The sequence below is a fragment of the Ceratotherium simum genome, chromosome 21 (genome assembly GCF_057802395.1).
Source record: "Ceratotherium simum simum isolate JZ-2026a chromosome 21, ASM5780239v1, whole genome shotgun sequence".
NCBI classification, from domain to species: Eukaryota; Metazoa; Chordata; class Mammalia; order Perissodactyla; family Rhinocerotidae; genus Ceratotherium; species Ceratotherium simum.
Window position 1 is genome coordinate 25,355,865 of NC_141920.1, and position 27,393 is coordinate 25,383,257.

The 27,393-nt window shown below is 47.5% G+C and overlaps 1 protein-coding gene across 3 annotated transcripts; it reads left to right on the forward strand.

Annotated features, from left to right (window-relative positions):
* Positions 1-6,797: 6,797 nt before the first annotated feature.
* On the forward strand, positions 6,798-26,197 carry LOC101399040 (adenosylhomocysteinase). Of its 3 annotated transcripts, none has more exons than XM_087445379.1 (10): positions 6,798-6,907; positions 12,305-12,495; positions 13,629-13,704; positions 15,285-15,434; positions 19,041-19,153; positions 19,620-19,827; positions 19,919-20,006; positions 20,107-20,224; positions 21,063-21,257; positions 25,272-26,197. In XM_087445379.1, the coding sequence occupies exons 1-10, from the start codon at positions 6,880-6,882 to the stop codon at positions 25,401-25,403; spliced, it is 1,299 nt and encodes a 432-aa protein (XP_087301505.1). In that variant the 5' UTR covers positions 6,798-6,879; the 3' UTR covers positions 25,404-26,197. The 3 variants fall into 3 exon arrangements, with proteins under 3 accessions (XP_087301505.1, XP_087301507.1, XP_087301506.1); XM_087445380.1 differs by lacking the exon at positions 6,798-6,907 and adding an exon at positions 7,481-7,699; XM_087445381.1 differs by lacking the exon at positions 15,285-15,434.
* Positions 26,198-27,393: the final 1,196 nt, after the last annotated feature.

Genomic DNA, 27,393 nt, shown 5'->3' on the forward strand with positions numbered 1-27,393 from the left:
TGTAGATGTCTATGCCTTCAAGATTGATTTCTGGGTGTTTGTATTTTTCCTTCTGGTCTGGAGTATTAATATATTTCTTCATACTATTTGATGGGGTGGATTTGTGCCTTTGCATAATTATAGTATCTGGTCACAGATTCCACCTGCTACCACTGGGGGTGGGCAGGAGCTGTGTATTCTGAGCCTGCCATGATCCCTCTCAGCTGTGCCTGTCCTTGCCTGGGCCACTCCTTGAGATTGCAGCGGCCCTGTGGGCTCTCCCACTGAATGGGAGAGCAATCATGTGGGGGCTCAGGGCTGCTGCTGCCTACTCCCACAGTTCCACCGGGATGTGTTCCCCACTTTGGGGCTGCAGCGGTACTATGGGCATTTGAAGCAGCTGGGAACTCATTCGCCTGGTCTTGCAGATCCACAGCCATCTCCTCCTATGTCACACCAGCCATTGTGCTTATTGGGTGGGGTCTCCCCACTGGTTCCAAGCCTGGGCCACTCCCTGGGGACCATGGTGGCTTTGTGGGCTCTCCCACTGGATGGGAAAGTGATCACGTGGGGGCTCAGGGCTGCCATCACCTGTTCTTGCAGTTGCATCGAGGCGCATTCCCACCCTCAGGACTGCAGCAGTGCTATGAGAGCTCCAGTTGGAAGAGCATTCGTACGTGTGTACAGGGCTGCTAGGGAGCTGGAGATTGCTTACCTATCTCCACCACCTCCCCAGGGATAGTCCATCCACCTTCAGATGTATAGCTGCACAAGTCTCGCAGGCATCCTGATGTGCTGTGTGGGTATCCCCGGCTGATCAGTGAATGTCCACTTAGTTGTAGCTTGAAGGGGGAGAGACAAGGGAACAGTTCATTCTGCCATGTCCAGATGTCACTCCCGTTGTTAGTTTTGGCCTCTCTTGTGTGATGGGTAAACGAACCCGTGTTTGTGACTGGTAACAATTTGGTGAGCCAGCCAGGAGGCTCTTTGCCTGCAGCTCTGCAGCCCCAGGCTGACTGGGATTTCCTGGGAAGAAGTCCAGCAGCTGCCTAGGTGATTTGCCCTGGGGACTGTCCCCAGTACTTTCCATCTGACCTGGCACCACTGGCCCTAGGCACATTTATCTTGTGGCAAGGAAACAGGCTCTAGATTTGTTTGTTTGCTTTTGCTTCTGGTGAATTGATAGGCTCAATCTGGAATAGGGTAAGTCACCTTAGGGATGCCCGAGAAACTCCCTCCCCCTCCATCTGGAGTCCTGCCATTTATGGCAGGACTATCTGGGCATGCATTCAAAGTAGGAACAATTATATGACTTTTTACCTGAAATCTGGGAACTAGTTCACTGGCATCTTGTTTTTCTGTGTCTGGATCTGTGTGTCTGTCCATCTCTATGTATCGCAATGGTGAACGTGCAGTCTATCCCCAAGCAAAGCCCATTGGGGCTGATTCTGATTAGATAGTCTGATTATAATGATAAGCCAATGTCTAAAAAAGGATGATTTTCTTTTGTAACACCACATGACCACAATATTCTTTAGACTCTGTAAAGAAAATCTCCAAACAATGGATCCTTAAGTTGGAAAAATTTTTTAGAGAGCTCTCATCATAAACAGCTGCTTTATTGGTACCTACGAAAAGACCAAATTAAAAAGAAAATACAATGACTAGTCTTAAGATCTTAATCAAACTTGGGGTCTCAGCTTCCTTTCATGGTCTTACAGATACTAATAAAAACAAGTTAACAGGGGCCGGCCAGTTGGCGCAGCGGTTAAGTGCACGCGCTCCGCTTCGGCAGCCTGGGGATCGCAGGTTCGGATCCCGGGTGCGCACCGACACACCACTTGTCAAGCATGCTGTGGTGGCATCCCATATAAAGTAGAGGAAGATGGGCACTGATGTTAGCCCAGGGCCGATCTTCCTCAGCAAAAACAGGAGGATTGGCAGATGTTAGCTCAGGGCTGATCTTCCTCACAAAAAAAGTAAAATGAAATAAAAAAATAAAAAATAAATAAATAAAACAAATTTTTATTTTAACAACATTTAACAAAAGAATGAAAGAAGCTGAGGGTGGGCCAGCCCTGTGGCTTGGTGGTTAAGTGCGCGCGCTGCAGTGCTGGTGGCCCGGGTTCGGATCCCGGGTGCGCGTCGAGGCACCGCTTCTCCGTCCATCCTGAGGCCGGGTCCCACGTGCAGCAACTGGAAGGATGTGCAGCTGTGACATACAACTATCTACTGGGGCTTTGGGGGGAAAAAATAAAATAAATAAAATCTTTAAAAAAAAAAAAAAAAAAAAGAAAGAAGCTGAGGGAAAAAATAAAGGGACCTCCTACTGGCCCTCCCCCAACATTAAAGGGTTTCCAAGGGGCCTGTTCTATTCACCCCAGTTTGAAAAAATTTAAAAAGCCAGAAGGCAGAAATCACGATGAGAAACCTGACCAACAATCATTTGGGGCAAGAATTAGGCTGCTAATATTAATAGGATCATAAAGATTAAAGTGTTTAAGCTAATATTATATGAAGAGGTTATGTCAACTTTGCCTGAATGTTGTTTGGAAATAGATGTTATGTCTGGCTGGAAATGCTTCCCCCTTTGGTATTATAATACCAAAACTTGTTAATGGAATCTTAAAAGTTATAATTAGAGGTATAAGAGTTGATAAAATTAAGATAAAGTTTTGAAAAAAATGATATATTTAAATGGGCTTTATATAAAATGATTGCATCTCTTTTTGCCTGATTGTATTTTGGGGATAAATCGGCCCTTCAGACAATGTTAATTAAACATGCTAAAGGGAAAGCAATAAGGTTACCTGAGCCCACATCATGTGAGATAAAAACTAGAGGCTAATATCAGATGCTAAAAACATAATAAAGGCTCCCCCCCGCCCCGAAGGTAAATTGGTCTAAGGTTAAATTGTACACTTAGAAAGAGGGCCTTTGTTAAATGTTTTGTGCAGACTTTTAAAGGTGTGGTACTGTTACCCTGGCCCCTGGTCCCATAAGACATTAACCACAACCTGGCTCAGAACAAGCCTAACACATTGTCTTTAGCTTGCAGGAAACCACAAAGAGAGGAAGGAGAAGATGGCTGAGACATAGGTCACATCCAGTTAAAACCGGTTGAAGGCAACATGGCAGTCTGACTTGACCTGATATAGACCCTGCAGCTCATAATATGCTCATTGTAATATATTACCATGATACATAACACACCCACTGGCGCTATGACAGTTTACAACTGCCACGGCAACGGCAGGATATAACCAAATAAGGAAAGAAAAGAGGTGGCACACTTGCTCCCCAGAAAAGCCTCCCCAGTTCCCTGAACAATTGTGAATATTCATCCCCTTCATTACCTGGACCCCTTATAACAGCTGCTTAATCACCCCAGGAGCTGAGAAGTTGATTTGTGAACTTATTTCCCACTTTTCCATTCTTTGGCCATTGAATAAAGATTGTGCTATTGAATGCTCAGCTTTGGTTTTGTTTCAAATCCATGACACCAAACAGGAAAGAACTCTCAGAGGAAGGGACAGATTGTGGATATGAGGCCCACTCATGGGCCCCTCCTCAGAGCTCCTGCGAGTGTGAGTTGGAATCCCATGAGAATGACGTGAAAGTGGTGATAGTACATTGTCCTAGATTTTTAAAACAATAACTGTAGAGTCTTTGTGTGTATGTGTGTCTATATGTATGCTGTATATATATATGATATTTTACCTCTGGATGGTATGGCCAAAATTAAGAGCTCTGTTTAATTGGCCTAAAGTAAGCATTTACATAAATTATTTCTAAATGTAATAGAAACTAACCCAATGTCTTTTTTTTTTTAAAGATTTTATTTATTTATTTTTTCCCCCCAAAGCCCCAGTAGATAGTTATATATCATAGCTGCACATCCTTCTAGTTGCTGTATGTGGGATGCGGCCTAAGCACGGCCGGAGAAGCGGTGCGCTGATGCGCGCCCAAGATCCGAACCCGGGCTGCCAGCAGCAGAGCGTGCACACTTAACCGCTAAGCCATGGGGCCGGCCCTAACCCAATGTCTTTCAAGTTAACATGATATGAAATAATCTTCGGTAAATAAAAGCTCATTTAAGTTTGTTAGTTTGATTAAAATAGGCATGTCCTCAGAGTTATGAACATTGTATATGATGCAGACATACAGCCTGGATTTACTAGTCAAATAAGCTCATGTTATCCCTGTTACAAATTTGTCAGCAAAATAATAGCTAAGAATGATAACTGATTTTGTCTGATGTCTCAAAGTCTTTATAGGCAATCTAAATAATTATTGAAAACAAGTAAACTAAATAAGTGTAAAAAAGGTAAAAGTTTTGGGGAAACTTTTTAACAATGTTTATGTGTTATAATGTATGTGCTAACTTAAGATGATGGCTAACTGCTTCAGTGTCACGTAAAATATTTGTGTGAGTAATCTAAATATGATTGTATGGTTACAAACAAATAGTCTAGATGTAGGTGAGATGAGTTTATACATAAACTTTTAATGATAATTATAGTTTATGACATGAGTACTTAGCCCCCAAAGTGTCTTTGATAACTTGAAACTTTGAAGTTTTACTAGGTTAAATTAAATGATAAAAGTTCATTGAGTATCTAGATCATTTCCCAATAAGATAAAATATTAGATATTAATTATTAAATCTGGTTTATCCGATTAATTGAAAAGAAAAAACAAACCACCTATTTTTAAATGAGCAAAGACATGAATGGAACTTTTACAATGAAAGAAGCCTAGATGGTTTATAATAACAATATGAATAGATGCTCAATCTCATTAGTAGTCAGAAAAATGCAAATTAAAACCACAACGAGAGGGCCAGCCCCATGGCTTAGTGGTTAAGTGCGTGCGCTCCGCTACTGGCGGCCAGGGTTCAGATCCTGGGCGCGCATCGACGCACTGCTTCTCCGGCCATGCTGAGGCCGTGTCCCACATACAGCAACTAGAAGGATGTGCAACTATGACATACAACTATCTACTGGGGCTTTGGGGAAAAAAAAAGGAGGAGGATTGGCAATAGATGTTAGCTCAGAGCTGGTCTTCCTCAGCAAAAAGAGGAGGATTAGCACGGATGTTAGCTCAGGACTGATCTTCCTCACACACAAAAAAAACAAAAGCCACAACGAGATACCATTTCACACCCACCAGATTGGCAAAAAAAAAAATTGATAATAGGAAGTGCTGATAAGGGCACAGAACAAGCTGTTTTATCTACTCTTGGTGGGAGTATAGACTGATGCAACCACTTTGGGTAACAGTTTCTTATTACCTAGTTAAGTTAGACATGAGCATATCTGTTCAACCAATTTGCCTCCTGGATATCTATATCTATATCTATATATACACACAAGAATATTAGAGCAGTATTCTTCATAGTAGCAAAAAATTGAAACAACCCAACATTCATCAAGAATAGAATGAAAAAAATAAGTGGTTTATATTGAAATGAAAATAAATAAACCACAGCTACAGCATCTACATGAATGACTTTCAAAAGCAGTGTTGAAAGAGAAAAGCGAGTTGCAGAAGAATATATACAGTGTGATTTCATTTATACAAAGGCAAAAACAGTCTAAACGAAACAACGTATTGTTTAGGGATAGTCTCATAGGTATTAAAACCAATTAAGAAAGGGAAAGCAACGGTTAAGACAAAATTCACTGTAGCAGTAACTCCAGGGGTGGGGAGAAGGGGCCCGTGATTGAGAGGGGAGGCGGGTGGCTTCCGGGGTAAGGCAGTGTTTTATTCCACGGACACATGGATCAGCTGGACATAAGTGGTCACAACAGCCATAAGTGTGGGTGAGATGGCCCAGGAAGACGGAGCAGAGGAAAAAAGGAACACCAACCCTTGAAGGCGCTAGAGAAGGAGGAGGAAGTTATGAAGGCCAGAGAAGGAGCCGTGTGAACAGTGGGAGGAGAGTCAGGAAAGTGGAAGACTAGGGCACACTGCGTGCAGCAGAGCAGGGAGGGGGGTTGGGGCGCAGACTGAGGCACATCCGCTGGATTCAGCCAAGTTCCCTGATGACCTTGGCTAGATCAGTCTCAGCGGAGACCTGGGGGTGGAGGCCACACAGCTGAGGACTGAGTGGGAGGTGAAACAGTGCAGGGCCAGAATGGGACAACTGAAAAAGTACAAGTACGAGAAGGGGAGGAATGAGATGAGATAGCAGCTGGGTGGAGGTTGGGGGAAGGATTCCTTGAGAGATGTTAAAGGGTGTTCGGGTGGCCAATTAAAAACACAAGGAGATACATTTTCACATCCATCAGTTTAGCAAAAACTAGTGTCAGATTGACAAGTGGTGACAGGGATGTGAAGCAACAGGCCCTCTCAAACACTGCTGGTGGGAGGGTCAGTAAAGCTACCTTGGAAAGCAATTTGGCAATATCTAGGAAAGTTAAAAATGTGCCTTCAGCACAGAAACCTGTGTGATAGGTACCACTAGGCCCGTTTTGCAGATGAGGAAATTGAGGCTCAGGGAAGCGAACTGGTTGGAACGTCAGTTCCACTCGGTTTTGACATTGGATTCACTGGCTGAACAAGTGAAAGAACGGCCTCAGGTTCGCTGTCAGGCCTAGGAAGAGCTCCGGTCGCGACCCGTGCTGAAGGTGCTGAAGGTCGGAGGAAGGCAGGAGATAAGTCTAGTCACTTCTCAGCAGGAATCCAAGACCGTTCCGGCCCCGCCCCCGTGCGTTGGCCCCGCCCCGGACAGCTCAGCTCCCCGGGACTCATGAATATGCAAAACGGAGGAAGGTATTTAAAGGCGCCGCGCCACGCGCACATCGCTGCCGGGCGCCGCTGGCCGCCTACGGGTCCTGAGTTAGCCGCACTGCCCCTTCGCCCGTGTCCATCACTCCCTGCGGAAGCGCCGCCAGCATGTCGGACAAACTGCCCTACAAAGTAGGTGAGTTCCAGGACGCGCAGCCGGCCGCGTCTGCTCCGCGCCCGCGGGCCAATCCGGGGCGCTCAGGACCCCTTGAATCTCCAGCTCGGCGCGATCCCGGCCGCGTGAGGCCGCCGGGGGCGGGAGGTTTAGTGTCGCGGCGAGCGGGTCGTCGGAGGCGGCCGCGGACTACAAGTCGGAGTCTGGAGCCGAGAACTGGCGATGTGTTCCGGCCGCGGCGGAGGCAGGCGGGGAGTGCGCACCTGGCCGCGGCCTGGGACGGCTGGTACCTGCCGGGACCTGCGCTAGGAGGCTCGGATCCTGCCTCCTGGGCCTGGACAGGCTCCTTGGCCGGCTGGGTGGTCCGGACAAGTGCCCACCCCTCTCTGGGCCTCTTCCAGGGAGGGCCAGGGCACTGGAGCCCCGAAGGGTGTGAGGAGAGGCCTGGAGCGCGAGCCTGAGGCGGGGCCGGCACTGGTCCAGCTTTCCGGGGACTTTGGGCTCGTTGCTCAACTTCTGGGTTCACCCGCCTGACCAGCGGTGACCGTCGTGCAGAGAATCTTGGAAGACAATTTGGAGCGGTTAGAAAAATCCTTCCTGCTGTCCTATGGATAGTTAAACGCTTATTGGGCGTTTACTGTGGCATGGGCACCACCTTCTACCTTTATTATAGATTAATTAATTTTATTCTCTCGGCTCTTTAGGGTAGGGACTGTTACTTGCTTATTTTAAGAAGAGTATACTGAGACACAGCAATAAAGGTAACTTGCCCACGATCTTACAGTGTTGGAGCAGGATATGAAGCCTGGCCAGGTAGGCTTCTGAGCACACCTTTTCACCACTGTATACAAGTGAACACACTTGGAACAACCCTAATGAGCAGTCAGCAAAGTCCAGTTCAGGCTGGCTGGCAATTTTTAAGTAACGTCAAGACACCATTAAACCTGGAGAAAGGCATCAACATTTAGGGAGCACGTGCTGTGTATCTGGTGATTTGCATGTCTTTATAGAATTATCTTTAGAGAAGGACTTGATCCCGTTATACAGAGGAAGAAACTGAGGCCCTAATAGGAAGTGATTTGCAAAGATTCTGTCAAACTAGTAGCTTATCAGGTAGTGTCCAGAGTAGACTGTTGTCCCCATTGTGTGGATGATGAAACTGAAGTGCAGAAAGGTTAAGTCATGGTCACATCAGTGGCAGAGCTGGAATGGGGGCTTGTCACACTGTGGAGAGATCATTGGGTCAGGGTTGAGGGCACTGAGTTGTGTGGGAGGAAAGAAGGCTGCATTTGGAAGAGGAGGAGCTTGGTGGGGTAGGTGGGAGGAAGGAAGCCCCCATCAAGGAGGGCATACTGTGCCACACCTTGGCCATATGGCATCTTCTTTAATCCTCAGGACTCGTAGCAAGGTTAGGGATGATTATTCCCACTTTACAGATGAAGAAACTGAGGCTCAGAGAGGGTCTTGCCATTCCTCTTGGCTTGTCCTGGGGCAGGTGTTCCTGCAACCTCTGCAGTCCTCAGTTTCCCTGGGCACCAAAAGCCCCAGAGTTTGGAGCCCCAGACCCTCCTATGCTCTTGTAGTTGAGAGACCCACAGAAAACGCTGGGGCTGGCATAGCTGTCCTGAGGGCAGTGAAGGAGTTATTTATAGCTAGAGGGACAGGTGGTAGTGGAGGGGGTGGAGCTTAGCAGGATAGGACAGAACCCATTGTCCAATACTGCTGGGCCCCTCCCAGGAGCCTTGAGAAGGGCTTCTGGCTCTAGCCCAGCCTGGCCACCATTGACTGGCTATGGAACCTGGGGCAAACCCCTCTCTGGGCCCTTTGCTTATTGGGAAATGCTGGGAGTTGGGCGAGATTCAGATTTATTTCATTTTTTTTGCCACCCCTGTCCTATGCCAGCCCCTTTCATGCACCTTCTCTCATTCAGTCCTAACAACACATCTGGTCAGTAAACATTTGTTGACCCTTTCTCTCTGCCAGGCCCTGGGCTGGGCACTGGAGCTACAAAGGCGACTCAAGGATGAGGGTGGGCCAGACATGCATATACAGATAATGTCGTATTATGGTCTCCAATTTATAAGTGAGGAGATCTGCCCGCTTCTCTGTCTCCACAGCGACCACCCCAGTTCTGGTCTCCCTCCTCACAGATCTCCCTCAGTCTTTGGCTCCACAGATCCATGCAGCAGCCAAAGGAGTCTTTTCAAAAACAGATCTGGTCATGATATTCCCCTTAAACTCTGTAGGCTTCCCACCTCATTAGGAATAAAATCCTGCCTCTTCATTTCACTCCATCTACTAGAGTCACCCTGGCGCACTCTCTGTTCCTCCAGCACCAATATACGAAGATCTTTCCTGTTCCATGTTTTTCTCGAGCACCTATTATGTACCACATAGTGTATCAGGGTCTTGGGGAAGAGTCTTCCAGGCTAAGAGAAGTACCTGGGATAAGGCCTGAGGTGGGAATGAGTTTAGCTTGTCTGAAGACGGTAAGGAGGTTCATGTGGCTGAGCTAGTGAGGGGGAGAAGAGGATGGAGAGATGGGGGGAAGGGTGGGCAGTCAAGGGGGTAGGGCCCTAAAGGCCATGTGAGGAGTTAGGATTTTATTTATGGGTAAGGGGAAGCCACTGGAAGTTGGTTGGTTTGTATGTTTTTTACTTTAGTAGAAGAGTGGAGATGATATAAATTAAATTTTAAAAAGTTCCCTTCCTCTGGGTTCTGTGGGAGAACAGCATGTGGGAGCAGGAAGACCAGTGAGGAGGCTGCTTCAGCAGTCCAACTGAGAAGTGGTTTAGATGACAGTGGGGAGATGTGGTTGGATTGCTTACATATTTGGGATGTTGAGCCAACAGCATGCTGATGGGGTGAAAGGGAGTGAAAGGGGAATAGAGGAATCAAGACATCTTGTAAGTTTTTGGCCAGAGCAGCTGGTTGAATGGTGGTTTCATTCCTTAAAATGGGAAGATTGGGGGAGTAACAAGTTTGGTGGGGTGGCACAAGGAGTCACGAGGGTTCAAACTTGACACATAATAGATCCAGTTGGGCATACAAGTGGAGGTGCTGAGTAGGCAGTTGGATTACATGAGTCTCAAGTTCAGGGGAGAAGTTTGGGCTGAAGATAAATATGTGGGAGAAAAATATAAATTGCTGTGGAGAAGGTATTTATAGCCATAAAGTGGGATGAGCTCAGCTGGTGAGAGTTAAAGAGGGAGATGATGGAGCCCTGAGGGCTTCCAAACACTAATCAGTTATATGAGGAGGAGCCAGAGGGGTAGGAGGAAAACCACGGAAAGACAGGCATAGTAGCCAAGTAAAGAAAAGGTCTCAGAACGAGGGAGACATTAGTGGGATCAGTGTCTCAGGGATAAACATGAACACAGATGATTGACCATTAGATGTGGGCATCAGGTGGGTCTTCAGAGACCTTGAGAAGAGCAGTTTCAATGGAGTAGTGAAGTCCTCAGGAGGTGAAAGGATACGGGATCAGGCCCCAGGGAGCAAGGACAGCTCGTCTATTGTAACTAAAGAATGCCCAGTCTGTAGCTACAGATGAGAACTAGTAGAGTCCATGGAGGAAAAGTGGCGTAGTTCTGAATTCTTCTCAGTGAATCCTGGAGTGAGGTCATCAGTTGATGAGGAAAGGTATTAGAGGTTTGGAGAGTAGATTGACTAAGAAAATGTAACAGGATTGCTAAAGTGTCCCTTGAGATTTGTGGTCTTAGTAAATGAGACCTCTTGGTGTGATTTTCCTCCTGCTGGCCTCAGTGGCTTGGGTGCAGTGCAGGGTTAGGTTTAACCAGGGTGGGAGTTTTGCCAAGGAGTTTTCAGAGGACAAGAGGGTGGGGGGACAGTGGGATCTTAAACTGTGGAGGAAGAAGTTGAGAACGTGAAGGGGGTGTGGTGAGGGACAGTGGATATCAGTAGGTTTAATGGCTTAGAGGCTCTGACCTGACTGGCTGCCACCATCCAGGTGGGCCTTGGAGTTTGGGGCTCTAGAGGGAGAGGATTGGAAAGATGGGTCATGGCCAGAGTCGGTTGCTTGAAATCAAGATTTCCAAGGGAGAGTGTCATAGGTGATGGCCTGTCAGAAGGTGGACTGGTTGGGGCTGGGGCGTGGGGGAGAGGGTGTGTGTTGAGGCACAGTGGGAGAAGTCCCTCCCATCGGGGGAGGACATTTCATCTCTGAAATTGTTTAGATGTACAGTAGGAAGCAGACTGACTTCGTTGGTTTATTTGTTATTACTGTATTAAATTCTCTACATTCCTTTCCCTCCCGCCCATACCCCCCTTCATGATCGGCAGGATCTAATTTTCACTAAAGATAAAAATCACCAGGAGTCCCAGGCCCCATCCTAGACCTACTAAATCTGATTTTCCAGGGGAGATTTACAAGCTTGCCGGATGACTTGTATCAGGGAAGCTTGCGAACACTGACCTAGGGACTGACCTTAGGAATGGGCTAGTGTGGCAGGGGAGGGAGAGTGAGACTATTAGAGGGAAGAGTATTGAGATAGTGAGAGAGCTCATAATAGTATCCTTTCCTGCCTGAGAATTTGGACAAATTTGAGACATTTGGGGTGGCAGATAGAGGCCAAAATTGAACTTTCATTCCTAATGACATCGAGGCCAGATTATGTAGATTAGTGTCCAAGCCCAGTGATCCTGCTAACTGAACCCCAAACTGAGCAGTTACCCACTAGTTACAGGTAAGCTGGGCCTGAGTAGGTCTCTGTGGAAGAACATGCTTCCTGGAGGCAGGCTGGCTGCTGCTGGCTTGCAAAAGAAGGGAGAGCTCAACTGAGCATATGGGCAGTGTATTCCTCTCAAGTTGACTAATCAGGCGGGTCACTCTACCTCCCCGGGGCAGAGAGAGGCCAAGAGTGTTAGTTACACAGATGTGTTGCCTCCACTGGAAAGAAACATTAGGAGTGGGGAAGAAGGATTTTCATATCTTCAAGGAGATCAAGGAACTGTGTTGAGTCCAAGGTGTTAGTTAACATCATTTATGAGTATTGAAGGTACCAGGAGTGATGACTTGGAAGATAGAGAGCCAGGAGCTGCAATCTTTAGGGAACCAGAGGTTGGGAGGTGGCAGCAGAAAGGGTTGTGGGAGGTATATGTAGGCTGATAGCTGTTTTTCAAGAAGGCACTTACTTGTGTTGTAATTTTCATGTACCTGTGTGATTCTTTGATGAAATGTGTTCTCCCACAAGGCTGTAAGCTACGGTTGGGCAGGGACCAGGTCTATTTTGACTGCCCCAGCTCCATAAATCCTGGTTGAATGAGTGGGAAGGTGCGGTGAGCACATTGCTCGGCCTGGTGTTTCGAGTCCATAAGTGGATGAGTGACGAGTGGTGGTGCTTCATGGTTGGTGGGATGAGGTGCCTCACAGAACTCCCATCCATCCTGCCCCTGCAGCTGACATCAGCCTGGCCTCCTGGGGACGTAAGGCCATGGACATCGCGGAGAACGAGATGCCAGGCCTGATGCGCATGCGGGAGATGTACTCGGCCTCCAAGCCACTGAAGGGCGCCCGCATCGCAGGCTGCCTGCACATGACCGTGGAGACAGCCGTCCTCATTGAGACCCTCGTCGCCCTGGGTGCTGAGGTGAGGCCAGAAGCTGTTCTGTGGGGCAGGGAAGTTCAATGTGGTGCTCTCTTGGGCCCAGCAGGGGCTCCAGCCTTGTCACAGGGTCGCCACCGTTTGAGGTGACTTCTGCACATTTTCTCCCTGATTGGGAAGACAGCGTCTGTCTGCCCTTAAGTCCGAGCTCCTGACAGTGAAGCCCTGGTGGGAAAAGCTCAACCCCAGAGTCCTATTGGGTCAACTAAGGACTGGCTCTCATTGGCCCTCCCAGGGTCATGTGCTTGCCTTGGCCCAATCCTGGCTGCCTGAGGGATGGTGTGCTCTGATTGGTTCAGCCAGGGTCATGTGTACCAGTGATTGACAGCTCTTCCTACCTCTCCGCGAGTCTCAGAGCAAGATGGTTTCCTAAGGAGTAGGCTCGGCAGAGCAGCCAAAACTAACAAAGTACACACTGGGGTTTAGTCCTTGGACCCCTTCTTTCTTTACAACATCCACACTCTGGGTGGTATCATTTTATGGCTTTAAACACTGTCTATATGATGATGCCTCCCAAATACATGTACTAGCCTGGACTTCTCCCAGGAACTCCAGACTTGTATGTCAGGCAGCTGATGTGTCATCCCCACTTGGAGATGTAATAGACATCTCGGTCTCACCATGTGCAAACAAACTCATGATTTCCTAACGCTCCTCCTCCCGCAGTCTTCCCCAGGTAAGCAAAAGGAAACTCTAGCCTTCCAGGTTGTTTCAGTACAAGAACCTGGAGTCATCCCTGACTCTCAAACTCCAACAACTAATTCTGCAGCAAATCCCGTCAGCTCAGCCTTCAAAATATACCCGTCATCACCTCCACTGCTACTGTTGCATTTCTTGTGTGTACTTACAACAGCTTCTTCACTTGTCCTCTTGCTTCCTTGTGGAGCCCTTTCCCTCCACACAGCATCAGAGTGATGTTTTAAAACGGAAGTCAGGTCTTGTCACTGCTCTGGCTCCCATCAGCTCACCAGGGTCCACAGCCTGTGGTCGCAGAGCGGGCTGGGCCTAGGTCCCCAGCCTCTCACCCTTAGCTCCAGGGCTTTTCCTTATCCCTGTCCATGGGCCTTGGTGCTGCTGAGCCATCTGCGACCACGGTTCTGTCTTGCTGGCTCTTCCAGGTGCAGTGGTCCAGCTGCAACATCTTCTCTACCCAGGACCATGCAGCGGCTGCCATTGCCAAGGCTGGCATTCCAGGTGGGTCCTGCTTGCTGCTTGAGGATGTGGGACCACATGAAGGGCCTCTGCTTCTCCTTGTTTGCTTCACGGACTCCTACAGCAACAGGCTTCCCTACCACAGGGGAGAGGAGTCATGGCCACAGAATCCTAACCTAGTGACCCATAGGAAAGAGCTGTTTTGTCCTACTGGTCATCTCAAATCCTGTGGGAGGTTCTTATTGGCCTAGCTCAAGTCACGTGACCAGGAAAGGGTGGGAGCTTATTATGGTTGGGAACCACATGATGAAGAGGAAGGAAAGTTCCTTAAAGAAAGGAACTGAAGATCCTTAAAGAAAGGGTGTGGGTCTGTTTCTAAGTTGGGGAGGGACACTGGGCAGAAAAAGAGCCCCAGAGATCTATTGCCTCGGGTCTGATGGTTGATGGGAGTGGGGAGGGACCAGCACTGGAGAGGGACTTTCATAAGGTGCTAGTGAAATGTCCACATGTCTGCCTGGGCCTGGGGAGGGGAGTAGTTAGCTCTGATGGTGATTAAATAGGACATTCATGAGTCCTTCTTGCCAACTTCAGGTGGAGGGGAAAGGGTCCAGAGGACCCCTCTAGAGACTGACCGGGGCTGGAAGGCTGTGTCTCTGTCTCCTCATCCTTGGTTGGGCTTCATGGCCCTTTTCTGGGAAAGGCTTTTTTATCAAGACCATTGTCTGCCCCAGTTAGGGGCCGGGGCAGCTGCCCCTACTTGGCTGGTGTCCTTTGCTCACAGGAGGTTCATAGGAGCCCTATACCTGTGTCCCAGTCATACCATATGATGAGAAGAGCCTGGGCTGGTAGTCAGGAGCCCTGGGTTCTGAGGCCTGCTCTGAAATGCCATGCTGAGTGACCTGGGCACGTTTTAGCTCTTCTCTGGTCATCTGTAAATGATGATGATGGTAATGCCTGCCTCACAGGGTTTCTGTGAGGAAAAATGAGATGGGGCATGAAGCAGTGAGAGTAATGTCTGGCACAGAGAAAGTTCTCCATGCATAGTAGATGCTATTAGTAATTTTTTGGCCAGAGTTTGCCTGAGGCCAACCACTACAAGACTGCTGTGCCCTCAAGTATTTTCAGTGAAGAATGAACTGTGGATCTTGCCTTGTGGGTGCACCTGAGTGGTGCCCTGCCCCTGCAGCACCCCACTCCCCACTGTAGGCATTGTGGGTGGGAGTCTGGTCACTGTGGGTTGATGCCCAGTCCTTGGGGCCCAAGCAGAAAGGAGTGGGAAAGGAAATAATTATATCTAGATACTTAAATCTGGGGAACTGTACTTGGCCTCTGTCTGACTTAATCCATACTATTGTGAGCCCCATTTACAGATGAGGAAACTGAGGCTCAGAGAGGTAAAGTGGTTTGCCCAAAGTCATACAGCTGGCAAGTACAGAGCCAGGATTTGAACGCAGATCTATATGGGTCCAAGTTGTGTTCTTCCCACCACTGAGTCCTCAGAGGGGCTGGAGGTGGCTGGGGATGAGAATTAGGAAGGAGATAGTATTGGCTCTGCTCCAGGTAGTTCCCTGGAGCAGGTGCCAGTGGGGAGGGCAGTTCTTGATGTGCTACTCACCCTCCAGTGTATGCCTGGAAGGGTGAAACAGATGAGGAGTACGTGTGGTGCATTGAGCAGACGCTGTACTTCACGGATGGCCCCCTCAACATGATTCTGGATGATGGTGGTGACCTTACCAACCTTGTCCACACCAAGTACCCGCAGCTCCTGTCGGGTGAGTAGGGCAGGTGGTGGGCTGAGTGCTGGCAGTTTAGAAACAGATGGGGAGTACCTGCTTGCCCATGTAAAAGCAGCAGGTCTGGCAGGACTCCCAGTGCCTCGAGCAGCAGATTCTATGGAAGATGGGAGGACAGCAGGCTCCTGTAGGCGTGCTGGGGCGTGGCTTCCTGACTTCTGATGGTGTGGGGGTTGGGTGGCTGGGGAAGCCCTGGCTGAGATGATGGTCCAAGGGCAAGCATAAGACCAGGGCTGGAAACCTCTGGGAAAGGAGTCAGCTTTGTTAAAAGCAGGGCAGAGAAGAAAGTGCAGGGGAGGGAGGCGGTGAGTGCAAAGGCCCTGAGGCAGGAAAGGACTGACTTTGAGGAAACAGAAAGGAAGCCAGGTTGTTGCTGGGGTTTAGTGAAGACTTAATAGGCCAAGAGAAACGAATTTCGCTTGATCCTGAGAAGAAAGGGAGGTAATTGGAGGGTTTTGAAAAGATTTCTCTCAAATATACATGTTAAAAATGGCTGCTGTTGGTTCAACCTCCACAAATCAATCAATGAGATACACCACATTAACAAAATGAGGAATAAAAATCACATGATCATTTCAATAGATGCTGAGAAAGCATTTGATAAGATCCAACATCCATTTATGACATAAACTCTCAATAAAATGGATATAGAAGGAAAGTATTTCAACATAATAAAGGCCATATATTATACCCCACAGCCAACATCATACTAAACATGGGAAAAACTGAAAGCCATCCTTTTGAGAACAGGAACAAGACAGGGGTGCCCATCTCACCACTCTTATTCAACATAGTTCTGGAGGTTTTAGCCAGAGCAATTAGGCAAGAAAAAGAAATAAAAGTAATCCAAATTGGCAATGAAGAAGTGAAACTCTCACTATTTGCAGACAACATGAGTCTACATATAGAAAATCCTAAAGAATCCACCGGAAAACTATTAGAAATAATCAACAACAACAGCAAAGTTGCAATGTACAAAATCAACTTACAAAACTCAGTTGCATTTCTATACTCTAATAACGAACTAACAGAAAGAGAACTCAAGAATACAATCCCATTTACAATCACAAGAAAAAGAATAAAATTTCTAGGAATGAATTTAACCAAGGAGGGGAAACACCTATACAATGAAAACTATAATACATTGTTAAAAGAAATTGATGATGACATCAAGTAATGGAAAGATATTTCATGCACATGGATTGGAAGAATAAACATAGTTAAAATGTATACTACCTGAAGCAGTCTACAGATTCAATGAAATCCCAATCAGAATCCTAATGAGCTTTATCAAGGAAATAGAACAAAGAATCCTAAAATTCCTACGGGGCAACAAAAGACCCTGAATAGCTAAAGCAGTCCTGAAAAAAAAGAACATAGCTGGAGGCATCGCAATCCCTGATTTCAGAATATACTACAAAGTGATAGTAATGAAAACAGCATGGTACTGGTACAAAAACAGACACACAGATCAGTGGAACAGAATTGAAAGCCCAGAACCAAAACCACACATCTACGGACAGCTAATCTTTGACAAAGGAGCTGAGAACATGCAATGGAGAAAGGAAAGTCTCTTCAATAAATGGTGCTGGGAAAACTGGACGGCCACATGCAACAGAATGAAAGTAGACCGTTATCTCTCACCATACACAAAAATTAACTCAAAATGGTTTAAAAACTTGAGGTAAGACATGAAACCATAAAACTCCTAGAAGAAAATATAGGCAGTGCACTCTTTGACATTGGTCTTAGAAGGATCTTTTCTAATACCATGTTTACTCAGGCAAGGGAAACAAAAGAAAAAATAAACAAATGGGACTTCATCAGACTAAAGAGCTTCTGCAAGGCAAAGGAAACCAGGAATAAAATGAAAAGACAACCCACCAACTGGGAGAAAATATTTGCAAATCATATATCTGACAAGGGGTTAATCTCCAAAATATATAAAGAACTCACACAGCCTGAGAAAAACAAACAACCTGATCAAAAAATGGGCAGAGGATATGAACAGACGTTTTTCCCAAGAAGATATAGAGACAGCCAACAGACACATGGAAAGATGTTCAACGTCACTAGTCATCAGAGAAATGCAAATCAAAATTAGAATGAGGGGGCTGGCCCCGTGGTGTAGCGGTTAAGTGCGCACACTCCGCTGCTGGCGGCCCAGGTTCGGATCCCAGGCGTGCACCGATGCACTGCTTGTCAGGCCATGCTGTGGCAGTGTCCCACATAAAGTGGAGGAAGATGGGCATGGATGTTAGCCCAGGGCCAGTATTGCTCAGCAAAAAACAACAACAACAAAAAAAAAAAAAACGAGGAGGATTGGCATGGATGTTAGCTCAGGGCTGATCTTCCTTACCAAAAAAAAAAAAAAACTAGAATGAGATATCGCCTTACACCTCTTAGAATGGCTACAATCAACAAGCCAAAAAATAACAAATTTTGGAGAGGATGTGGAGAAAAGGGAACCCTCATACACTGTTGGTGGGAACGCGAACTGGTGCAGCCACTATGGAAAACAGTATGGAGATTTCTTAAAAAATTAAAAATAGAAACACCCTATGATCCAGCTATCCCACTACTGGGTATTTATCCAAAGAACTTGAAATCAACAATTCAAAAAGACTTATGCACCCCTGTGTTCATTGCAGCATTATTCACAATAGCCAAGACATGGAAGCAACCCAAGTGCTCAACAACTGATGAATGGATAAAGAAGATGTGGTATATATATACAATGGAATACTACTCAGTCACAGAAAGACAAAATTGTCCCATTTGCAACAACATGGATGGACCTTGAGGGTATTGTGTTAAGTGAAATAAGCCAGATAGAGAAAGACAAACACTGTGTAATTTCACTCATGTGGAAGATAAACTAACACACAGACAAAGGGAAGAGATTAGTGGTTTCAGAGGGGAATAGGGTTGGGGGTGGGCATAAGGGGTAAAGGGGCACATATATATAGTGACTGATAAATAATAATGTACAACTGAATTTTCACAGTTGTAAACTATTATGACCTCAATAAAAAAAAAAAGGCTGCTGTGCCCCGTTGGCCCAGTGGTTAAAGTTTGGCATGCTCCACTTTGGCGGCCAAGGTTTGATTTCTTGGTGTGGAACCACACCACTCGTCTGTCATTTGCCATGCTGTGGCAGTGGCTCACATAAAAAAAAGAGGAACATTGGTAACAGATGTTAGCTCAGGGCAAATCTTCCTGAGGGAAAAAAAATGGCTGCTGTGTGGAGGATGGGTTGTGGCTGGGAGATCAGGCAAGAGCTGATGGTGGCAGGGAGCAGGGCAGTGCAGTGGGAATGGAGAGTCAGGAGTGGTTGGGAGGTAGAATCACTAGGACTGGTGGTGGTAGTGACTCCTCCCTCATGCTGGCCTGGGTGATTGGGTGGACTGTGGTATCAGTCACAGTCACAGAGATGGGAACCCAGAAAGAGGAGTGGCTTTAGGGGGCAAAGATGAGGAGTTTGGCTGAGTTCAGGTGTAGCCTCTTGGGGCCTCATCCCAGAGGCCCCCATCTTTCGGGCAGCCCCTTCCTGGCCTGAGGCTCATCCCCTCCCCTCTTGTTAAGGCATCCGAGGCATCTCTGAGGAGACCACGACGGGGGTCCACAACCTATACAAGATGATGGCCAACGGGATCCTGAAACTGCCTGCCATTAACGTCAATGACTCTGTCACCAAGGTGAGCCAATGGGACAGTGACAGCTCCAGCCCTTGGCTCCCAGTGCAGCTCAGGAGTAGGCTCCTGGAGAGGGGACCCTGGGAAGGCTGCAGACTAGGCACCTGAAGCCCTTATTTGGTGGGAGGGAGGGGTTGTAGACTGAGCGTAAGGAGTGCATTGAAGAGGGAGAGAACTGCGCAGTGAGCCTCAGAGCTGGGCATCAAGAGCGTTAAAGTGGAGCAGATTCTTTGACTGAGCAATCTCTCCTAGTAATTGATCCTCAGGAAGCTTTCTGGACCAGCAGAGAAAGGCTAGGAGGAAGGTCTTGAGGGTGATCAGGGTAAGGGGCACATGAGGGCATTAGCTGGTGGGGAGAAGTCGCAGGAGGTGATCAGCCCAAGGCCCACCAGGCTGAGATGCTGAGAGTGGGTCTGAGATCTCAGGGCCTTGCCTGCCCACATCACCCCCTTGCCCCATCTCCTTTCAGAGCAAGTTTGACAACCTCTATGGCTGCCGAGAGTCCCTCATAGATGGCATCAAGCGGGCCACAGACGTGATGATTGCGGGCAAGGTGGCGGTGGTAGCGGGCTATGGCGACGTGGGCAAGGGCTGTGCCCAGGCCCTGAGGGGTTTTGGGGCCCGCGTCATCATCACGGAGATCGACCCCATCAACGCACTGCAGGCTGCCATGGAGGGTACGATAGGGTGAGGGTTGGCAGTCAGCCACTGGGGCCAGAGGAGGGGCCAGGCCACCCTGGATGACCCATGGCCACTGTCTCTGCACAGGCTATGAGGTGACCACCATGGATGAGGCCTGTCAGGAGGGCAACATCTTTGTCACCACCACGGGCTGTATTGACATCATCCTCGGCCGGTAGGTACCAGGTGGGCGGATCCTGGGCAGCGAGGCAGGGGGCAGGCTTGGGGCTGCTCTTTGTCCCTGACAGTCTCCCATGGGCTTGGGCTCCCCACAGGCACTTTGAGCAGATGAAGGATGATGCCATTGTGTGTAACATCGGACAGTTTGACGTGGAGATTGATATTAAGTGGCTGAATGAGAAAGCTGTGCAGAAGGTGAACATTAAGCCTCAGGTGAGAATCCCCAGCCCTGCCAGCAGGGTGGGGGGATGGAGGGCTGACGGAGGGCATGCTTGTGGGCTGGCCACCAAGGAGCGCAGATAGGGAGGCTCTGGCAACCTGGGCAGTGGGATGGGGAGGAAGAGGGCCTGGATTCAGGGCCACTTGAATCAGAATCTCAGAGTGAGGCCAGGGCACCCCCATTTTTCAAAGCTCCCAAGATGATTCTGATGTGCAGCTATTATTGAGGGCTGCTGCGTTCAGCTTTTCCTAAGCATGGGGAGTGAGAACATGGGATCTGTCCTCACACTGTCCAGGCTCAAATTGCAGCCACTTTATAGTGTGCAACTTTGGACAAATGACTTAACCCTTTAAACTTCAGTTTCTTTATCTGTGAAATGGGGATAATAGTAGTACTTAAATCGTAGGGTTGTTATCAGGATTAAATATGATAATTATATGTGTGTATATACGTATATACATATTTTTATTTATATGTGTGTGTGTGTGTATATATAGTTATGTGTACGCTCTTAGCCCAGGGCACATGGCAGTAATAATAATAATAACAATAACAACATTAACTAATACTTACCAAGTACTTTGTATGTGCTAAGCCATCTGTCAAGTGCTTTACATGTGTCAGCTCATTATATTCTCCCAGGAGACCTGTGAGGTCTGCAATTTAGAGTTGCTTAATAATATTGGCTCTTATTACTAATTGTGTGTGCCAGGCCCTTCCTGGACACTGTTGGAGGTAGGGAGGCCTGCTGGACAACAGGGTTGGATGAGGCAGGGTGGACACTGGGAGCAGTGCCCTGCCAGCCCTCACCACTGCTCTGCCCACTTGCAGGTGGATCGCTACTGGCTGAAAAATGGGCGCCGCATCATCTTGCTGGCTGAGGGCCGGCTGGTCAACCTGGGCTGCGCCATGGGCCACCCCAGCTTTGTGATGAGCAACTCCTTTACCAACCAGGTGCTGGCGCAGATCGAGCTGTGGACCCACCCAGACAAGTACTCTGTTGGGGTCCACTTCCTGCCCAAGAAGGTGGGTTCCCACCTCCACCCCAGGCCAAGGGTCATGTGTCCAATGCTGGGCTCTCCTCACAGGGCTTGCCAGAGTTTGTAAAGTGCTCACCTCTCTACCCTCTTAGAGGTCCTCACAGCATCCTCTACAGGGCACAAATCATTCTCTCCATTTAACAGAAGAGGAAACTGAGGCCCAAAGCAGGGAATGACACCCTGGAGCGGCAGGGCTGGGTGGTGAGAACAGCATGGGCTTTGGAGTGAAAGACACCCAGGTTTAAATCTCGACCTTACCACCTAGAAGCTGTATGATTGGGGCAAGTTACTTAACTTCTCTGTGCCTCTATTTCCTTACCTGTAAAATGAGGGTGATAGTACCTCGTTTAAGGATTGTGAGGATTTCCTTAGATCGGGGGTCACAAATCCATTAGCCCACAGGGATTGGGCAGATAAATGAGTGACGTGGGCTGGGTGGGAACTGACTGAAGAACACATGCCCCAGCTGAAGGGATTGGCTGCCTGTCATCAACCTGGAGTCCGGACCCATTGGACCAGGGCTCCTGATATAAGCGAGCAAGGGCTTGTTCTGCCCACCACAACCTGGTGCCAATCACTTGCAAGATGAGTCGGTGGTCGAGAAACGGGTTTTTATTTGATTAGCCAGCAAAATGGCAAGATGGTGGACTTATGTCCCAAAGACCATCTTAAACAAGTACAAACTCTTGAGGCAGTTACATAGGGAGAAAGGGGAATAAGGAGGAGGTCTAGTTATTTCTGGCATCCACTATCCAGACTTCTCGTCTCCTGTGTTGCTGGCAGGGTCCGATGTTATTTCCTGTTCTAACAATGGGTTTCCATCATGGGCGGGCTCCACATTCTTCTTGGTTCCTGGAAAATAACTCATACTGGGGTCAGCCAAATTCCATTATCAGATTTATAAGACTGCTGAGGCATGTCAATGGTGTCCCTTTTAGGGAAGTGTACTTTATACAGCACTGCCTCAGCTAGATTAATATAGATTAGTGATTAGTTAGTAACCTGTGATTAACAGTTACACTGACATTTCAAGAAAAGCCAGATATCAAAATTTTTGTATGAAATATTCAATTTTTATATGTAGGCAACTCATTGCCGTTTTTAAAAATAACCAGGTGGGTCAACTTGGACATGTCCATAAGCCGAATGCAGCCTATAGGCTGCAGGACTATGGCCTTGGAATGAGATGATGCCACTAACACACTGAGCATGGCCCCGACATGTTATGGGTGTGCGGTCAGGGTTACCATGACAATGAGGTTCTCTGACGTCAAATCCAGTGCTCATCCTAACACCCCATGCAACATGCTCCCCCGCAGGGGTCAGAATTGCTCTGTTTTAGTCTTGGCTCTTTTTGCCAGTGTCATGGGTGAACTTGGCTTTGCTCCTTAGCCTATCTGGGCCTGTTTCCTTATCAGCTAAATATAAGGAGTAGGTTTTACTCTTCCAGCCTTTGGCTACTGGAGAGGCTGTGATGGAGTCTCCATACTACCCCTCCCACCCCTTGAAAAGCTGGTTCTGCCAACTCATAAAAAGTAAGAAGAGGCCTGGGTGTCCACTCAAGGCCTGGGGTGTCTGTCCCCAGAGCCAACCAACTCCTTTCCCGCTAGTCTTTCTTAGGCACTGTGTTGCCAGCCTAGATATTTTACTCATAAGGGCCTCCAGGGCTATCCCGTTCTGTGTAGCCTGCCAGGGTCCCAGGCTTGTTATGGGGCGAAAAAAAGTCTCATTTGACCTTCATCTGATCCCAATTGGAGGAAATATGGCTGTGAATATGGAGAGAAAGTAAGCAGGCCTTTGAAATGATGCCAGAGTTGGAACTGAAAAGGCAAACATCTCATCTCCTACCCCAGCACCTGGCCCCAATCTGACTTCCTTCCTCCATCGCTGCCAAGACATGGATTGGGGACAGGCTTCATGCCTCACGTGCAACGTGTGAGTGAGGGATTAGGTACCTTGATAAACTACAATGACAGACCAGCCACCATTTATTAAGGTACCTACTTGTACCAAGCACTCTGAATAGCACTGATCTTTGTAACAGTGAGAGATCCATACTACAAATGAGGAAACTAAGGTTCAGAGATTGACCTGCCCCCACAGCTGTTAAGTATTAGGCCAGATTAGAACCCAGCTCTGTCCAAGTAGTTAACCGTTGTGACACACTGCCTTCTGGATGCAGGGTGCCGGGAGAAGGAAGGGTGTTCTGGGCTAGGACCAGTCAAGCAAAGGGAGGATTCAGTGTACTCTGGGATTTGGAGACCTTCATTCTGCCTCCAGAACTGTTGTGGGCTTGGGTTCTGCTCCTGCCTTTGCCTGCCTCTTCCCAGTTTCTTTATCTGTTAAATAGAAGAATAAACCCTGCCTTCCTTCTTAGGGTTGTTTGTGAGGCTCTGGTGAGACGGTAGATATGAAACAACTTGGGAATGTAAAGCTCTCTGGGCTGGGCTGTAGTCAAGGCTATCATGCCATCATGGGATGGGACATGGGGCCCTAAGAGTAGAGAGAGGCACCGCCCAGAGCTAGAAGCTGAGAAAGTGAGAGCCCCTTCTCTAAGTGCAACCACTTGCCCTTCTTTTCAGACCCCTTTTATGCGTTTCAGCACTGCTGAGACTTAGAAATTGGCCTTGTCTAACCCCAGCCTCTGTCCTCCTTGGTTTCTGTTCTGGCTCTTCAAAGCTGCCGTGGAGGCCATAAGTTGGGATCTTGAGACAATTTTGGGACTTTGGAGCCAGACGGACTTGGGTTCAAATCCTAGCTCTGTCATTAACTACCTGTGGTCATTAACTAACCTTCGGCTGTCATTAACTAACCTTGAGCAAGTCATTCCACCTTTCTGAACCTTGATTTCCTCATTTGTAAAAGGAGATGGCAATTTTTTATTAATCAGCATCCTTTTGGTGGCAAGTGGTAGATAGAAACCGTGTTCAAACCAGTGTATTAGTTATCTGTTGCTGTATAAGAATTTAACCCCCAGACTTATTGCCTTAAAACAATAAACATCTGTTATTTCAGTTTTTGTGGGTCAGGAATTTGAGAGCAGCTTAGCTTGGTTAGGTCCTGACTCGAGGCCTTCATGAGGTTACAGTCAAAAAGTCAGCCAGGGCTGCAGTCATCTGAGGCTTCACTGGAGCTGAAAGATCCACTTGACATCACTGTTGGCAGGAGGTCTCAGTTCCTTGCCACATGGGTGTCTGCATAGGGCTGCTTAAGTGTCCTCATGAGATGGCAGCTGGCCTTCTTCTCCAGGGGGAGAGCCAAGAAGGAAGCTGCATGCCTTTTAGGACCTAGTCTCCAAGTCATACACCATCACTTCTGCTTTATTCTGTTCATTAGAAGTGAGTAACTCAAGGGGTGAGGAATTAGGCTCCATCTCTTGAGGGAAGGAGTATTATGAATTTGTAGACAAAGAATTTAAGGACATATTTAAAAACAACCACAACCAGTTTAATCTAAAAATGAGCTCTATTGGCTATATAATGGAGGAGTCTAAGTTTCAGACACTGGATCCAGGGATTCAATGTCAGAGCTGTCTTTCTCTGTCTCTTGGCTCATTTTTTCTCTACATTCACTTCATTTGTCAAATAGACTTGCCACTGGTGGGCTGAGACTGACAACCTCCCTGTTTAGGAATCCCAGTGGAATTGGAGAGCCTGTCTCTACCTGTCATGGAAAATATGTCCTGTCCATGGATAAATTCCAGGGAAGCTTGTTGGTTAGCTGCTTGGGTTGGTGGATGGTGAGGAAGGATATGTAATTGGTGGTCCTACCGGGGCTACTTGGAGGAGAGGATGTAGTGTGGTTCCCTCCTCAGGAAAGGGAACTGGGTAGCCAAAAACAACACGTCCACTGAGGTTGGCTGTGAGGGTAGAATGAGATAGTATGTGTAACACACATGGCAGACACAACAGAACAGTTCTGACCTCTGTTGGCAGCTGGATGCAGGTAAGGGGTCCCAGAGCATGGCACTGATTGTAGGTCTTCCTGTGTTTCTCCCCAGCTGGATGAAGCAGTGGCTGAAGCCCACCTGGGCAAGTTGAATGTGAAGCTGACCAAGCTGACTGAGAAACAGGCCCAGTACCTGGGCATGTCCCGTGATGGCCCCTTCAAACCTGATCACTACCGCTACTGAGAATCAGGCCGGCCCTTAGCCTTCCAGCTGCTGCCCTGGCCCGGATCCCACCTCTCCTCCCCAAGAACAGTGGCACCAACTTTGAGATTGGTTTGTTAATGTCCCCCATCAACTCCCTGGGGCTGGTCACTCAGTCTTTGGCTTCTGCTGCACCTCTCATACTCTTCTAAGTTTGGCAGGGGGAATTGAGAAGCCCTGCCTCAAGCCCTGGTCATGATGGAGGTACACGGGAGATACCCACAGGGAACCATGAGCTCAGGGGTTTTGGAACTGCTCACTCAGTCAGTCCTCCTTTAGGCTGGAAGTCAGCAGTGGTGTTCACAAAGCCCATCCACTTTACCATCTAGGCCCTCACCTGGCTTATGGACTTTATACTCATGTTCTTGGCTTACAGGTTCACTGGTTCCTCAGCCCATGACAGATGAGAAGGACCTATATCAAAGGGCAGGGAGGAACTGTTGGAGTTTGAGTGTTCCTAAGAGCTTGGCTTAGTGCTAGACATTCTCTTAAACCTCAGAACAATGAGCTTAGTACTTTCAGTCCCTATTTTACAGGGGTTAGAATGTACTGTTAAGGAATAGCGAAGAAAGGATAAGAAAAATGACAGCCAGAGGTTGAGAAGGCCCAGAGAAACATAAAAGCAGGCATAGATCTGCCACCACATTGTAACATGATGGTTCCTATCACAACCTTGGATCAAAAAGAGAGTAATTTGTTCTATAGTATTTATATAGGATGTTTATAATATCAAAAGAGATCAGGAAGGTGAGTAAATAAAAATTTTGGTGCCTAAATGAATTTTGAGCCTTTATTATATAGATAATCCACTGCCAACAACGTACGGCATGAGCAAGGGTTAGAGCAAGGGGTAATAGTTGTGTGCTGATAAAGACAAGTGGTTGTCTGCAGTGCAGAGGGATAAAGGCTGCAGGCAAACCCTTGGGCTTGAAAGGATGGGTAAAGTCAAAGAAGTCTTATCTCTTCATGTGTGTCTTGTAAACAGCCTGTTTTTTAATCCAACCTAAGACTGTCATTTAATAGGTGAATTTAACCCATTTATATTTATTGTAATCCCTGTTTGTATTTATTTCCTCCACCTTATTTTTTGTGTTCCAATTCATATTTTCTTTATCTCCCCATTTCCACTTTAGATTTATCCAGTTCTCCTTGGGGCACTGTTATTTATTGAGCACCTACTGGGTGCTAGGTGCTTTGTAGTTGATTTTCTTCTCAAAAGAAGCTTAGTAATATTATTAGCCTAATTTTATAGATGAGAATGGAGACTCATAGAGGTTAAGTATCTGTCATAAAGTCACACAGTTTATAAGAGGCCTCACTGTGATTCAAATCATAGGAAAGTGGGTGGGAAATTGTGCTCCCTCCTACTTGCCTAAATGGTCATGTACTGAACCCCTGTCTGGTCTTAGAAATCAAAGAAAAACAAGAACCCACCTTGGAAGGGTAACTAAGGCTCTTCTAAGGGTCATCCACTAAATGGAAGGCCTGTTATCAGAGTTTGCTTGAATGTTTGAGACCTAACCTCAACCTGCTGGGAATCTCAGGCTTGAGGGAGAAGGCAGGCACATGAACAGCCTTGCCATCTGTTGGCACTTCCTTTTCTCTGCCCTGCTTCAGACTCCAGTGCCTGGCAGAAATAGGAAAAGGGCCGCATGCAAGAGGTGGTGCTTGAAATGGATTTTGAAAGAACTGAAGATTTTTAATAGGAGGAATTAAAGGCAAGGGCATTCCAGGCAGCAGAACAGATTAAGCAAGAGTGAGTTAGGGGGCAGGGGGTTCAGCTCTAGTATAGGGGGAACTATGAGATAGAGGGCTAGAAAGGTGGTCTGGAGGACTGGAAGGAGAGGCCTTGAACACCAGGATGAGACCTTACTTTTAATCCTTGAGCTGCACAGACTCCTGAAATGTTCCTACTTGACTGAACAGTCCACACTTGTGGCTTGTTCCTTTTTGTATTCTTAGCCTCTGGCTA